This window comes from Ooceraea biroi, chromosome 2, assembly GCF_003672135.1.
Source record: "Ooceraea biroi isolate clonal line C1 chromosome 2, Obir_v5.4, whole genome shotgun sequence".
Taxonomy (NCBI): domain Eukaryota; kingdom Metazoa; phylum Arthropoda; class Insecta; order Hymenoptera; family Formicidae; genus Ooceraea; species Ooceraea biroi.
Window position 1 is genome coordinate 1768439 of NC_039507.1, and position 16724 is coordinate 1785162.

The window sequence follows — 16724 nt, forward strand, 5'->3', positions numbered from 1 at the left end:
TTTGCCGTGAAGTACCCTCTCGAAATGGACGTCGTAACTTTCTCGGGGAAACAACGGGCGGTGTCATAGAGCGCGGGAGGTCGTCGAAATCTACCTGAGGAGAGGCCGGAGAAGGTCTCATGCAAATGCGATTTACCTCCGGCGTGGCTACCGCTGGCTTGCTAGCAGCAAGTGCACCCTCGGGAGAACGAAAGCGAAGCCGGGGTAACGTTCCCGGCAAATGGAATGCAAAATCCTAGACGGCGCGAGTGCCTGTGGGAACTTTGTCGTCTGTGCCATTGGGGCGACGAAAGTCTCCCAGGTCGAAAGGATTTCCAATCTCTCTTAATGGCGCATTAATCGTGATTCCACGAGAGTAGTGGCAAGCGAGGCGACTGTTGCATTGAACGCGATAACTCCGTCGACCGTCGACAGTTTTCAATTGGCCGACGACGCACTGATAGTCGGGGAAGTTGTTGCAAGTACCTGTTATCGATACCCCGTCTTTCGCTCACGCGCTCTTTAATTCAGAAGTTTGCGCGCGGCGAAATTGCGAGGCGGACGAGCGCTCGCACGGAGGAATCCTGTGTCTCGATCGAGCATGAAATTGAAGATGTTCGGTGCCGGTAAGTTCGCGCAAAGAAGAACTTGAACCGACTTGATATTAATGTTTCATTAATGTACAGGAGTTTTAATAGATACATTATATATAAATAACTCGCGAACGCGCTCGCGGAAACATAGAAACTATATATTATATGCACCCGCGCGATATGCAAATGTATATCGCGCATTACACGCCTAAGGGAGCTTTAGGTATTTGGAGGAATAATTGTAACAAAGTTGTAACTTCGGATTAGAGTCTATTTTACAAATAGAGTTGCACTCTGAATTTTAATTAAAAATGTCAGTTAAAGAGAATCGACAGAATTCCGAAATTTATGTTCGCGCAGATTAAACCGAACGTCGAAATAAATTTTGATGAAAACCGGTTACATTTATGCGCATAACTCTGCATCAATAAATTGCAAATCTTTACAGACTTATATCCTTATATTTTCACAACTTTATACTCAACATGATAGACAAATTTATATGTTTATCACCCAACGAGAAGCGATAGAATATCTGCAGAAAGTGGACAGTTTTCGTTCTCCAGAGGAAATTTCGGGAACATATTTCGGCCGCTGTTGCGAAAACGAAAATCAGAGTTCATTGATTCCGAGTGAGGCATCGTATCAACCATTCCCAACGCGGAATTCGTGGATCGCGATGAAGATTAATGATAGAGATTCACCTGGATCCGCCTGAGAGGAGAACGAGGCGGTCGATATTAACCCGCCGCGACCTCTTCGCTTCGTTACACCTCGAGCTGCCCGATCCTGCGGACCAGAGGATCAGGTAACCCCGTCGCTATTTTGACGACTCGCTCGTCTCATCTCGATTCCAGTCTCGACGAGAACGATTGCGAAACGATGCGAGGCCATCCTCGGGCGAGTTTTCAAGTACACGTTGCGAGTATTAGTCTCCCTCGTGAAATTATGTAAGACGGAGTAACGAAATAAAGTCAGTTACGAGCTGCCAAGAAAGAGACGACTCATCGACGACTGTGAGAGCATAAACGCGTCTCGCAGTAATCGAAAGTCGCCTCGCCAGAAGAAAGTTATCCCGCAGCAGCTGACGGAGGCGATTAGTGTCGCCAGATGACTTGACGGAAAGAGAGTTCCCAGTGATTTCACGATTAATTTATTGGGTCATCCTAATTCCTTGCGGTATATCAGAATGATGAGGGAAACTAAAATAGCGAGCAAGTAAGACAAGAATACATATATTGTTTATATCTGCCAACAATCTCGCACAATGTTTGTTAATTCTCAAGTACGATGAGTAAATACGCTACGTGCCGCGTATTATGGCAATCTCTATTTCAGCTGCAATAATGGATGCCGTTATTTTTTCATTATTTATTCAGATCTGTTCCGTCGAGTTTCGAAATCGCTGGGATTTCGATGATAGCCGGTTCTGTACGATCCCGTTTCTACAAATGGTGCACAGTGTAAACACGTGGTTTAAAATTGCGCCCGATATAAAATCTACGCCGATCTTTTCCCCTCGATATACAGCACCGCTGTTAACAAGCACCCAAGCAGTTAATATATTCCGGCATATCCTCCGAGGTCGTGTACGCAAAGGGTGAGCGTGAAGTGCACGCGTGTTGGTCGATTAACGGTTGTACAAATAAAGCTCGTCGGCGATTGCGTAACGATCCTAGAGACGACGCTTAAGGTCAGGTCCCGCTCCCCTGCTTGAAGCCATAAATCACTTAGGAATTAACCCCTCTAATTGGTCCGCCAGTATTTAAATCGAAGGCATACACACACACACATATACACATGATCGCATACAGGAGAGAATGCGGACGTGCAAACGTGTGCGTACGTCGCGACGAGCGACGTTCCGCGACTCTTTTCGCGCGTGTGAATCTAGCTGAAACGGGCGAAGCGAATCGTCGCGATTTTCGCAGCTTTCTGGGTTCGCGCAGCTAATTAACGCCTCTAACCACTCGAGAGAAAGAGGATTGCCACCGCTAATGGAAACGACGTCTAAATTAAGGCAATGCGTTCTCGAGCATTCTCTAACATGATAGAAATCGCGAGGAACTTAATGTTCACAGCGAGCAGCGCCGTGCAAGAATGAAATTGCACTCGGCAGAAAACACTTTGCGAATAACAATAATCAGACATTTGGCTTACTCATCACGAAAATGTATGTAAAAGCAAATTGAAATATTTTAGAAATGCAGAAGTATGTAAAAGGATTAAATGATATATTTTTCAATATTATTATAACGCATGAAACACAGGTTGTTGTATTGCGTCTTCAAATTCTTGTTCAGTAATATATTTTGCACGAGGCCGATCAATGATTCAATGACGATTTATTCGAATTTAAGTGGGTCCTCGTTTGACGGTTAATAATGACATCCGTGAGGGGATCTTCAATCGGTTTTAGGCTATAGATGTGATACGATTGGCTCTGCGTATCAGCTTCACGAAGTTTCCTTCAATTCGAAGAAACGATTAAGCTTGCACTCAAAAATATTTATCTCTAACTTGATACCATAATAACATTAAAATTTTGTTAAATTTTAACAATATTTTAATAATATTTACTTGTATAGTGTGAATTTAATAACAGTTTGTTAATTCACTAAACACTTTTACATATAATTCGCGATATTACATAATTCCGTACTAATACCAATTTAAATTTTCATTAAAAAATTATATTTCACAGATGTACTGAAGAATACACACCCACATATTACAAAATGTACCGCATAATATAAAATCTAATCTATTTAAGGGGGGATTCTCATGTAACGAGTCAAAAAATTTTTTTGCTTAAATCAACTCTAATACATGTGGAAAATATGTTCCTAAAGTTACAAATCGATATTCGACCTCTACGTATAGTTATAGTCGAGTTTTCGACCGCGCGTTGAGTAGGTAGCTGGGAGCGCTCGGAGCGGAGACACGCGTCTCGTCTGTCCTCACTCATACACTCGTACATAACAAACAGCTTCGCAGGTATACGTCTAATGATTTTCTTTTGTTGTGATATACCTTCGCGTACTTGTATAGCTGAGGCAGGAAATTTTTACGAGAGCTTCAATTCGTGTGTTTGGCGTTTGGCTCCGAAATATTTATATTGTGGCATCCGAACAGTGGAAATAGCCGCATATATTACTGCAGAATTATTCAACGAAGGCTATTTCGCCGTTTTAAAAATTATGGACACATTAGAACTAAAGATCGGTACCCATTGTAAGGAGTATGCAGACTCGTATGACGCCGCGCGAATACGGCAACAGGAGTGACGAAGCCTCAGTAGCTCGAAAGAAGCTCGAACTGCTCGCAAAGAACTGAATTTACAATAGCAGCAATTATACGAGGATGCAGAAGGCCTACTATATGGCCCTGGAATCGCCGATTAGGACTGTAAGTATTGAAAAGCATTACTTTTTATAACCGAAAACTTTAAACGCGTTTTTCTCGAAATCACTTTTTTCAAACTGGTGTGCAGGATAACTAAAAAAATATTAGACCGATTGGGCTCTTTCGGGGCTCTATATGTAGACAATTATATTGTTCATCGTATGAACCTCAAAAGCAACAAAAATTTTTAAAGTAAATAATGTTTATTTCACAATAACAATGAAAATTTTAATGAAAAAACAGCATTTTTTTTCAAATGTCGCCATTCTTTTCAATTTGGTTTTTTTCTTGCTTCATGAGGTTCAAACGATGCGTAATGATCTATAATTAATAAATATTGTTGAATATTCTGTTTCAGACCATTACAGCGGATGCTAGACTGCACACCGTTTGACGCCTGCGACGCCGAAGCCGCTGAAGGCGGCGTCCATACCTATATCTATATATATGTTTTTTTTAACCAAAAAAATATTTTTATATTCTCTTTACATGTATTGATGTACTATTAAAGTTTGAGATCCTTTGACTAAATACGTTCTTGAAAAAAAATTCCGAAAAATCTGCTTCTTTTTGGCTCTTTACATGAAAATCCCCCCTTAAAGTAGAAAACAAGTATATGAAACTGGATAATATAAAGGAAATGTATATAAAAAGTGTTGTTATTCGCATATAATATGAGTGCAATATTAAACATTGTCTTATAATGCTAATGGGATTACGAGAGAAAGAGCTGTGCAGCATCAGACCCGATCTTCGGGGTTCAATCGGGGGTGATCAATGATCGATCGATTCGCCTGATGGCACGTTTCCAGGACGTTGTGGCGTGCGAGTACCCGGCAGACCGGAGTACTCGGAAGGATTCAATGAACCCAAAGGAAACGAGCGGCACGCTCTTCCCTTCCTGCCCTCACGTCGTGGAACGGCCGAGTCACGGCCTGTGATCGTGTCTTGGACACAAACGATCGACGAAACGCGCGGGAGTGAAAGTCAAGGGGCCGACAATCGCCGCGGAATGTCATCGAATCGTGAACGAGATTTACGGGTGCGTTTTAGGAGAATCGACATGTCGCGTCGTCAGCAGCTACGATTACGTCGGAATTTTGCCGGCGTCTTACCGCACACACGACATACCTCCTGCTTCCTCGAAGAAAATTATCTCTCACATCTGGGAAGATATATTCTAACGATCACACGTACAAAGAAACATGATAATTGCATTTTCTATGTGCAAAGTGTCTCGTTGTTAAATGAAGGATTTTAATGGCGGAAGTCGTGAAGTTTTGCAGAATAATTTTGTTTTAGTGAATACGTAATAAGGAAGTTCAAATCAGACAGATAAATAAGTTGATAGATGGGAGAACAAATCACACTTTCTAATGGATACGTAGACATTAATATTAATTGAATTCATTAACATGCAAAGAGACTTGCTAAGAGAATGGAATGTATTGGAATGCGAATAATGCCTTATAGAAAGTTTCTGTCTTAAGTCATTAGAGAGATGACGTGAAACTTTCAATAATGCAATATACCTTCAGATCAAATAACGCGTTACACCATTCGCACAGTGGTGGAAGAAGAATTACCCTTAATTCTCATCAGAAATTTGTTTCTAAACGTTTTATACGTTTGCTTCTATACTTTCTATAATATATACTATACTATGCTATACAATATATACTATACTTTGTATTCCATTTTACAAGTAGCGTTGCTAAACTTGGATAACAGGAAAACGCACATGCCGTTGGTTAACGTAAATTATAAAAGTCGCTGAAAGGCTAATTATGGAATCGAGAAACAGTCGCATGAAGATCCGTTACACATATAGATACGGTATAATGAATTATTAATATTGTACACGTCACGCAGGATTCCAGGCGTGAGAAATACAGAGTAAATGGAATCAGCTATTACTTAAATATGTCAGATCAAAATCCTCGTGGCTGCCGTCCCGCACAAGAGAAGAATGTAAATTCTTTGCTTATCTAATGAAATCAGAACCGACTTGTTTAGAATTCTAACGATTAGAGAAATTTCTAAAAGGGAGAACTTGGATGTCGATCTTGTATCTCTGCTCATTGGGCGCAACTTGGATAACTAATCTGCAGTTGGATAATCTCTTGGAATAATGAGCGTAAAATTTGTCTCTGCAAATATCGCATAAATGCAAACAAAACAAGAAATGGAAATGAAATGTATTTTTGTCGCACTTCAATGATGCCAGTCGCGTAACTTTATATCGCGGACATCGATATGATTTACAGCGGCCAAACGTATTGCGGAATCAAAAGTATCGATGTATCAAATGTGTGATCCACCGCACAACAAATATTTTCAAATGATTGATTTATGCGCGAAACTTGACGAGACTGTAAATACGCAAATAGAACGAATGTCACGACTGCCAGAAACGATTGTAAATTTCATATCAATTAAACCAGATGTCAAAATACAGCTGTATGAATGTATTACATCGTATAAGCTGATAAATAACGATTCGTTATATTTCTGAAATTGGCACATGGTATAAAAGAAATACGAGGTTCCATTTTTTCAATCGAATAACGCAATGCATCAAAGCAAATAAGATTGATTTCTCGATAATATAAATAAAATATTTTTATGTTGAAAAAACTTATAAATATAAAATTTTATATCGATAAGTTTATCGTATCTGAATAATCAATAAATCAGAAAAAATATCGATAAAATACAATCAGATATAATACTCGCTAATGGGCAAGCTCTTAGTTAATTAAAAGAGTTCTGCAGCTACATTTCAGTAATAATTTTATCGATGAGTTATGGTATATTATACCGAAAAGGTATACTAAAACTTTACAAAAAGTAAACGCGAGTTAATAGCCGCCTGCTATTACCGTGAGCGAGCCGTAGCCTTGATTTTAAATTCAGAAAAAGCAACAAACAGAATCTACTCGGTCGTTGATTTTTCATGGAACGCGAAAACATTTTTCACAGAACGTAATCGCTATTAATTACGCCATTATGTAGAAATTGCGTTACACAGGGATTGTGCCAGTTCAACTGGGACACTTTGTGCGAGCATGTACACGCGCAAAGTACACGATATGCGCACCCCGTATTTCTGTACAACGTTAAGTTTTACCTTTCGCAAAGAATGCGGAAAATAGCACGTTATTAAGCCGCGACGTACACTCGGCATGCAACTGCATGCATGCCGGGGCGAAAGATGCATCGAGCGCGTCCGTAACTGAATTCATCTTCAATTCACGGCGATCGATCTTGTCGAGACACCCCGACGCGAAAGATGCAAGGCAGCCCGCGCGCACTCGTACGTCCCAATTATTCAAATGCATCCCCGAACGCGCGTTGCACCTGTTGCGTCTCAGATGCAGATGCACGTCTGAGGCGTCGAATCGTCTCGAATCGCGCTCTTTGCATAACTAACGCTGATGTGTCTGTTGAAAAATCTCCTTTTAGCTGTGACCCCGAGTTTTGCGCTTTAACAAATGAGAAATGGTACATGCGTGGAAATTGAAATCGCGATTCCAAAAATATCGTATTCCCGTGTTCGCGGGAATGGCTACGATGCACAAAATGCATATTTTATATTTGAGGCCAATAATGTGACGCGCTGCGCTTTTATATAGATATAGGTACGTTTCCCTTAAATTCCCCTGAAATTCCAGTTATTGTACATTTTCTGGGTCACAGCACGCGACTTCGCGCCTACGATTTTCTGAGCCATTCCATTCCACTTCGGTAGATAACATCGTCATATATTACCATACAGTTGAAATTCTTTATTCTCCTTTGGAGCGATGGCGCAATTTATTGATGAAATTTTTGACTTTTCCTAAATCTTCTATAAAAAAATCAGAATAATGAATAAACAAAAAAATGAAGAGAAAAATAATATGAATGTTGATGCTCTTAAAGCATTCCAGTTTATTTATTTTTTATTATCTTTTTGTTATTGTGGTACTGGATAAAAAATAGTGATGCATTCTCTTCGGCTAGATAAATGATGAAATGTATTAGTTTTGTCGGGAAATATATTTATATATGTACTGATCTTTTAACATTTAAGATCTCTATTTATATATTATATATACGAGAATATAATAATTTAATTGAAGACCTTTTTTACATAAAATCTCTCTTATTCCAAAAATCCTCTAGTGTTATTTTTTTGATTATCATTGTAACGGTGATTCCGGTAGATCTTGGACGATCTACAATATCCTTCAATAAACGCAGATCAATCAGTAAAACATTTCTCGTCTTCGATCGCTAGAGAGGCAAGCTAGAGGAAACAAAGTCGACCGATATTTACCAATCTGGCGGCATCACGTCGCAATGTCATGTCACCAGAGCGACCCGGAAGCAACGATGCACTCTGCCCGATATCACTTTCGATCTCGCGAACGTGTGAGCGTTAAGAGAGCTAGCCCGTGTCGGATACGGCTCTGAGAAGCGCTCTCAGCAGTGTCGGGGTCTAAGCAACGACTGGTCTGGTACCAGGATGGCTTCTTGCTGCTTGGTCTCCGCGTTCGCCACAATAGAAACTGGTGGGAGATCAAAACGCTGAGTGGTCGTTGTGCCGGTGTGCTGCACACTCTCCTATACACGCATATGCGCGGGTTACATGTAATATTCGCCTTTGTACAACGTCGACACGCACGTCATTGCGTACAGATGCGTGCGTGCGTGCATACGTGCATAGGGTTCACTTATAGCACCGTTCATAAGTTCGTTCCATGGATCCTAAGTCGAAGTTTCGTTCCTAACGGGAATATGTCTCGCTGGCCACGTAGATTAGTACCTCGCTATTAATTCATAAAGCTCTCATGATGGATCAGAGAGTCATTAATGGAAAGATATTTACATCAATTCTTCTGAAGGGAACATCCATTTAATCGTTCTTCTAAAAAGGACCGATCAATTATTGGAGCGGTTTTTATAAAGAAATATTATAATACTTTAATTCGAATTTGATGAAATAGCATGCAAAAGAATCGGGAATTAATTTCTTTCCGTTCGAATTCTTAAGAACAAATATCACGATATGCTCGCATTATCAGCATACGTAACATTTAATTTCTGGAGAATATACTCAAGTTTGTGGATATTGCTGTACCTTGAGAGAAGAATAAGGGATAGCAACGGTGTAATGGTATGATTCCTGTATCCATGTAGACGCACGGGGACCAACTGGAGTCAACAACTACAAGGCGGATAGTATGAGCGAACGATTCTTTTTCTTTTCCGTTTTGATTGTACCGCGTGTATGCACAATTGCATGCTGGAAGCGAACTGAAAGTATCATCTTACTATGTACATGAATTTCTCGGTGAAGAAAAAGAGAAAGAAAGAGAAAGAGAGTATAATACATTCCACACGCCTTTATTTGATGATTCTGGTGATGTGAAAATGCCAATACTGTATTTCTAAAACACTCAAGTAAGAATGAAAACTTGAAAAAATATTTGATATTTGGATAAAATGTTTTCCGAATTCAATCCATTTCCTTTTAGTTAATATTAGCGAAATGTAAAAATTCCATTATAGACTGCATCCCCTGAAGCTTAGTTCATAAAGACAAATTTCAAATAGCTTATTCCTAACTTAGAAAGTTTACAATTTTGTTAACATCATTATGAATCACGGATGCGTAAATATGTAAAATATTTTAATAATAAAATATCTGAAGTAAAACTTTATTTCATAATTACGTGATTACAATTTTTTGAAAGTGCACAAATCGTATTTATTATATAGTTTTTTTAGTTACTTTAATGAGCAATCTTAGATTATATAGCCAGCATCGTGTACTCGAGCTTTTCATCTCGGTTAATACAGACACTGAGTACTAAAACGGCTTATTAACGTAATCCAGACAATTGCGAGAAAGAGGACCACTATATTTAGACGTCGCCAATGGCTGCGGTGCGTCGTCTGTGATATCGATGTGCGCCAGCGTTTAATTTACTTAACATGGATATACGCGCGTGCACGCTCCGGTAATTACGCGCGCAATTTCACTGGAGGGCCCTTTGGGTACGTCAAGGTCGGGCGAACCTTCGATCCACCTCGGCGTCGCCCTAACGATCTCGTTTTTTTCATTCGAGATCACCCTCGATCCAACACCGATCGACCATGAAAGTCCACGGCGACTAGGAGGACTCGGATTCACGCGAGCATGATGCCGATGCGAATTCATGGTCGAGCGCATTCGCAATTGCCCGTTGGGAAACTTCGGCTACGGGCCATGATTCTCGATGGAGATATAAATACATTGCACACACTCCGCGAGTGATACATTACTTATTATTATAAAATCAAGTTTTTGATAATAATAACAACTATTTAAACTAAAAAGCACATCGTTTTTGTAATAATTTATAACAAATTGTATAATGATTTTTTTAAATAACTTGTAATGATCAATCAATTGTGTAATGATTTTTGAAATAAATTATAATAAATTGAAATAAATTATAATAAACTGAATAATTTCTTAATTAATGATGGTAATCTACATTTTTTGTTCTCTCAAGCTGAAAGATTGTTTTCGCATGTACGATTGCATTATGCATATCGCAAACATTTCGCTACATTTTTCTCGGGCAAGGGGAAAATACGTTATTTTCACGAGTGCGATTAACGCTCGTCTGTCCGTCCTGGGGAACTCCTCCGGACTAGATGATTCTCCATTCTTACCCCGCTTCGTGAGGCCATGGCGTGGCGCGCGGCAGACGGGTGTACGTCCACGGATAAAGCAACTCGTTAATCTCCGGTTGTTAGCCAAGGTGGAGAGATACATATCTCTGGGGTTTCAGTTGCAGACGGATGATTCGTCGGGACTACCACTATCGTGGTAACCACCTTGGTTACTCGTGAGAGCGAGGATACGCGCAGCAAAGCCCGCGGGGGAGGGTACGAGCTCGCGCACGCCGCAAAGAGTACTCTAGAGTTACATTTGAGAACATCGTTTCGGAGCGACTTTTGATCCCGATCTCGCTAATTATCTCGAGAATGTACAATTATTATCGTAAAAAATATAAGAAATCAAAGTCAAATAATTCCGCGTGTTATTAGGAAGGTGTCACCATTTATGCTCCAAACGGAATTATGGTTTATTTTAGGTAACTATGAGCAACAATACTCGCTCTGAAGAGCAATGTTCTTCAATGCAGCTAGCGGGAAAGAGAGGAACAACCACACGAATAGCCATGACGCTTAGATGGAAAAGCCTCGCGGGCCTTGCGGATTGCTCGTTCATCGAAAGTCTTAACGATTACAAATGGTCGCGATCGTCGCTTCGTTACACTCTTACGTGGACGCCTGTAAGTCATTAATGCATACGTGTAGCGTGTGGGCACACGAATTTCGAGTCGTTCTGTTTTTGTTCGTCACGAGAGAGACCGCCGGCTGTCTCTTTACGACTGCCTCGAAACCAATTCGGAATACTAAGAACCTGGCAATACAGGTCGAGAAAACGAGGTTTCGCTTTCAGGAGGTTTTAACAAGTACGGGCGGAGACAATGAAATTCCGTTGACGAGTTTTGCACGAGTCTGAGAGTGGTTTCTTATGCTCTTTACACTTCGTGTGCTCGATGAATGAAAGCCGCGAAATAAAGAATGAAAACAATTATCTATAATTTCGAGCAGAGAAAAATTATTTAAGGATCTTGTTAGTTGGAGTGTCGGAAATTGATCAAACAGAATAATTAGCTAAAATCTGTGAGCGATAATTTTTGTTTTATTCTCTTCTTACTTATGTAAAAATTGTTATTATAACAAAATCGCTTATGTTAATTAGCGAGACAAGTTTTTTGCAAATTATCAAAATAGCAATTTATTATATTCAATCATTTATAGATTTCCACAATCTATATCTTTATATTTTATTTCGCTCTAGAAAAGCCGTCGAAAAGAGCTTTAAAGTTCGAAGACGAATGAAGAAAAACGAAGAGCGATGACATCGGTAAGTCTCGATCGCGCTTAATTCGAAAGTCATTCAAACTCCCTAAAGATTACAAATGAGCAGGGTAAAGGAGGACTCAGTTACGTCCTTATCTGAGTCTCTCGCGTGCCATTTTCCGCCGTGAAACTTTGCTATTCCCCGGGTTCGCTCTTGATAACGCGCATTAATATGAAACTTATTACAGAGTCGCTCGCGCTTGTACCACCGTGACAGCCCGCGAAAACAGCCGCCGCTATCGTAGAAGCGAATCGAATTGCGGTCACTTTTCGCGTTACCCCGATCCCCCGATATCTGCTGTTAATTAATCGGCGCTCATACGTTGCACGGCGCATTAAAAAGGCGCTTACCCGGCGGCTTATAAAGCACGGCGACGCGACGGCAATTAATCGAGTTTGGCCGTGCGTCGTAACGGGAACTAATACGGCGACAATTAATCACGCGCCGCTGGTAATCCATGCTCATCGATATCCACGTCGCGCTATAAATTACTGTCTACTAATCTTCCCACCCTCTCCTCTGCGTCCCCTTTTTCTCTGTCTGTGCATTTGTCTAACGTGTGCTCAGCGTGTGTACAAGTTGCGTAATAAAAATCACAGACTGAACGATGTACTCGCGAGGATTGATGTCCTCATACGTCGACAAGTTGTTCACGTTCTTCCCTCTCGTGGAAGTCAACTTTACAGAGGAGTTAAACGAAGATTCGGTAAGGATCATAAAGATCAGACCATGAAGTGGCTTGCGGTAACTTCGCTCGTTGAGATATCGAGCGAACCATGTGTCGCTGAAATCGCTTTACGATTTGCTCGTCGGCGAAGTAGCTGGAGAGCGTCGCCTAGGGAAGCCGCTCTGTTAATTCCGGTCTCGTTGCAGGTAAACGTGCGCGCGAGGAGATGTCGTCAGTCCCAGCGCCTGCGTATCCGGCTATTTATTCCCGCCAGTGTTTCGCTGATTAAAATTAATAGCAAACTAATAACAAACACAGCGAAACTAATAACGAACGCGAGTGACCGATACGCCTGCAAACATATCGATTCTCGAGGGTCTTTCACGAACGAATGAAAGGAACGTGCCTCGCCTGTCGAGTTTCGCGTCCACCTCGTCACCCTCTTTTCTTCCGTCCGACCCTCGCTACCGCACCGTCCCTTCCGCCGTGAACATTGCCTCTCGACGGACACTCCGTTCATACTCTCACGAACGATTCCAGACATTCCCGAGCGACACTGCCATGCTGTGCTATTCTTAGCATCGTGCTGGCGCATGCAGTCGACGTCTTGCACTTTGGTCATGCTCGTACTTCCTTCCGGTGCATACAGACAACACCGGACACGTGGATGGTGTCAAAAGGGACGTCCGCAAGAGGATGGATAAGAGGAAAGTGCGCGCACGTGTTCCGCCCGCGAATCTGTTAAACTGTTAAAACCTTTACATTTCACTCTTACCATTTTGAAATCAGTTGATCAGTTATCTCGCATTAGTTATTAATCATTATAAAATTATCGTATTAATTATTATATATTATGTTTAATTAATAGATATTATTTCAGATATTATTACGTGCATATCGTAGATAAACCGTTTTTTAACAATGGGCGCTTTTCATTTTATTATACACAAAATTGTACACGAAACTGTTTCTGTTAACCAAATTTCAATCGATTCCACTTTCGTACTGTTCTTCTGTTCGCAAGTGAATTTCAAACAAAATTAATTGAATTTCATTGCGTAGTAGGAATTCGATAATATGGATATATTCCATTGGACAAAAATTTGGTTGCCTTCAACTACAAATTGTTAATTTAGTTAAATATTAACGACGTTGCTTTTACAATTTTTTTCATTTAAAAAAATCATACATGATGGTTTCAAATTAAAGTTAATTTAATTTAAGAAAGGACAATGAATGAAATTAATAAGTTTCATTGGGATAGAACTACCAATAGATTAGCGTAGAGATTATACTTCAATGCTTTTATATGGTCTTATAAAATACGAATTCTCTTTGGTTTATGCTCAATAATTCGTTATACTAATTTAGCTTTCTCCGATATTAACGCTCGCGTCACATGATAACAAAAAATAATTCCGTGAGACTCATCATAATATACGTAAACGCTCATTTTGTTACATTAAGGTTCTTCGAACTTTCTATGATGACAGTTGAAGTTGTGAAAAGAAATGTACTTCTAAGACAAATGGAACTCTTATATCGAGTCTGTCATTTTCACAAGAAATTTAATACAAAGATTTGTATGTTGTCTAGGAGCTAACTTTCCTCTATTTGCATGTTTCGCTAATCATCAAAATAGAGACCTTAAATAGATTTGATTTAAGACCTTAAAATTGTTTAAAGAGATTTTTCTTCTGCAAATTCAAAATACAGATTAAAATAAAATTTATAATCTTGATCATTAGAAGTAATTAAATGTATTATTAAAAATATTAATTATTAAAGGAAAAAAGGAAAACAGAAAGCTATATATATAATAGCTTTCTCTATTATTATCCATCTGCCATGTAAATATCATTATTAATTACATTATGCAATTACATATTAAATAATTCTGTAAATTATATCGCAAATTATCATTGCATAATAATATTCATACATTCACATACATATTGATACAGACTTCAACATCGAATTTTAATACACGATTACAGCATATGTACATAATGATGTAGTTAATAATATAATATCTTCATTCAATTTTAAGAATTGTGCAAATCAAACCTTAAACTATAATAAAAATCTGTTACGATACGAAAAAATGAATCTGGAATTCACTAAATCATTCACTAAATAAAAATATTTCACTTATTTGTGATCTCAAAACTTAAATTTTATCACAATTCGATATTCAACTTTACATTCTTTAGTTCAATCTGACCATAAAATACGCTCGTATTTTTCGTGCAACAATAATAACGTCAGCAGAAAATTCTCGACAAACATGGACGGTGCTAAGAGATTTTCACTCTTCTTTGCGGCTGCAATGCTCGTGCGATGTTTACGACAGTGAGAAATGAGCGAATCCCCATGTAACACGAAGTACTTTTATGAGCTTAATGTGTGCTTCGGTTAAGACGTTTCGATGGATGTTAAGAGAGTTTCGGTGTCCTCACACTTGGTGAAACACGCGATCGACGAAGACGAGGGATAGGGACATATGGACGATTATTATAGAGACAAACAGGTAAATGAAAACACAGAACGAGTAAGTGAATTGGTGGTACAGAGAAAGCGAAAGAAGAGGAAACGGCTTACAAGATTAATTCGAATTTGGTAGCGCGCATTGGAGGCCATCACTGTTTTCTTCAGAGAAAGCAAACACGTCTGTGTTACTCTTTTACCTCTCAATGCGAGTCCCGTTCTCAAAGGAACATGCATCCGGCGTCAATCCATTTGCACGGTTTCGTAGGAATCGGGTTAAGGACGTGCCATCCTCGTTACCGACTTTCGTAATAATGGAGCTATTTCTTCGTGGAAGAACATTAATTCCAGTTCGCTCAAAGCCCAAGCCTTTATCTAATCAGTGTATCAAAGCTCTTCATTTTCCGCGGTATAAATGCATTAAGTGCAACTATATGTACTTCGAGGATTCTCTCAATTTGCGTAATTCTATTTCTATTTATTGTATTTGTTGTATTTGTATTTAAATAATGTTATGTATGTGTCATTTATTGAATATCGCATTTTTAGCAAAATTGGGACATCTAATTGAGATATCTCAATCAAAAGTAAATGTGAAAATGTCAAGAAACAGTTTTAAAGTCGATTAAGTCGATATCGATTAATAATTAGTTTTATTCTTGTTCATTTCTACTGCGTGTATCAAATGCTTTCAATTTTAAAGCAATTTTAAAAATCTAAAATCACGGCAACTTTAGTAAATGATTAATAAACGATTTAAAACGTAGGGCAGTTACAGATTTTCTTCTGTAGGTCTGTAATTTGGAAAAAGTATACACTGTTTTTGCAACAGGAAACAGCACAATGGAAGAAAATGGCGATGCGGAAACCGGTCAGCATCCGTCGATAAGTCGACGTTTGCCTCTTTTCGACGTTCAAATATTTACGATGCCACATCGAACGTGTTTGCGAGGTAGCCGTCGATGCGTGGGTGTTTTATTTGCACGCGTACGTTACGCGTTTCGTCTCGAAAATTCAAGGCTGCAGCATTCGTCCGGCGCAGCGCAATGTCCATTTTCACAAAAACGACGGATTTCTGGACATCATCCCGTTTTCGTTCATCGCATCATCTCCCCACGGATATCTTGCATGTTAAACTCGAGATTTTCCAGACTCCCAGGAATCGATTCACAAAAAAATTTCCCGGATATTTCTCCCAGATATCGTTGAATCGATCCCACAAATCGTGCTAGCAGAAACGAGAGAAAAATACGCTCGTTTATGTACGGAAATAACGACTGTGGATTGTTTCACTGTTCCTCTTGAGAGAAAGAATGAATTTTCTTCGAACAATTTTTTATACAAAAAAATAAAGTATCATCGACAATGATGTCATCCGAGTACATCAAGTGTGTTAATTCAGTCTGCGTATGCGTAAAGATACTAATAATGAACGTGAATGCACTTGATGCACGCAAATTAGTCATGTATCAATTAGCCTAATCAGATATGATCAGGACTCTCTCGCTTTCTTCGCGATCAATCAACTTAATCAAGAAATGATATCTGAGTAATTGACATTTTGACATTTAGTTCTGAATATAAAGTAGCGTGACTATCTCACATATCTTCGCACAAAATA

At 39.4% G+C, this 16724-nt stretch overlaps 1 protein-coding gene and 1 long non-coding RNA gene across 6 annotated transcripts in view; one reads left to right on the top strand and one right to left on the bottom strand.

Moving 5' to 3' along the window:
- LOC105287966 (FH1/FH2 domain-containing protein 3) overlaps positions 1 to 16724 on the bottom strand; it is a 134410-nt gene that overhangs the window by 41436 nt on the left and 76250 nt on the right. Inside the window, exon 1 of one of the 5 annotated variants that reach the window (XM_011353870.3) lies at positions 8299 to 8539. The exons of the other annotated variants lie outside the window; for them this stretch is intronic. Within the exon in view, the coding sequence (XP_011352172.1) occupies positions 8299 to 8312 (14 nt within the window). The 5' untranslated portion in view covers positions 8313 to 8539. Of the gene's footprint in view, positions 1 to 8298; positions 8540 to 16724 lie in introns of those variants that run through there. 5 annotated transcript variants of the gene reach the window in all.
- On the top strand, positions 1957 to 4520 carry LOC105287965. The gene is made up of 2 exons (XR_895526.3): positions 1957 to 3980; positions 4336 to 4520. It is a non-coding gene; the product is annotated as an uncharacterized LOC105287965 (long non-coding RNA).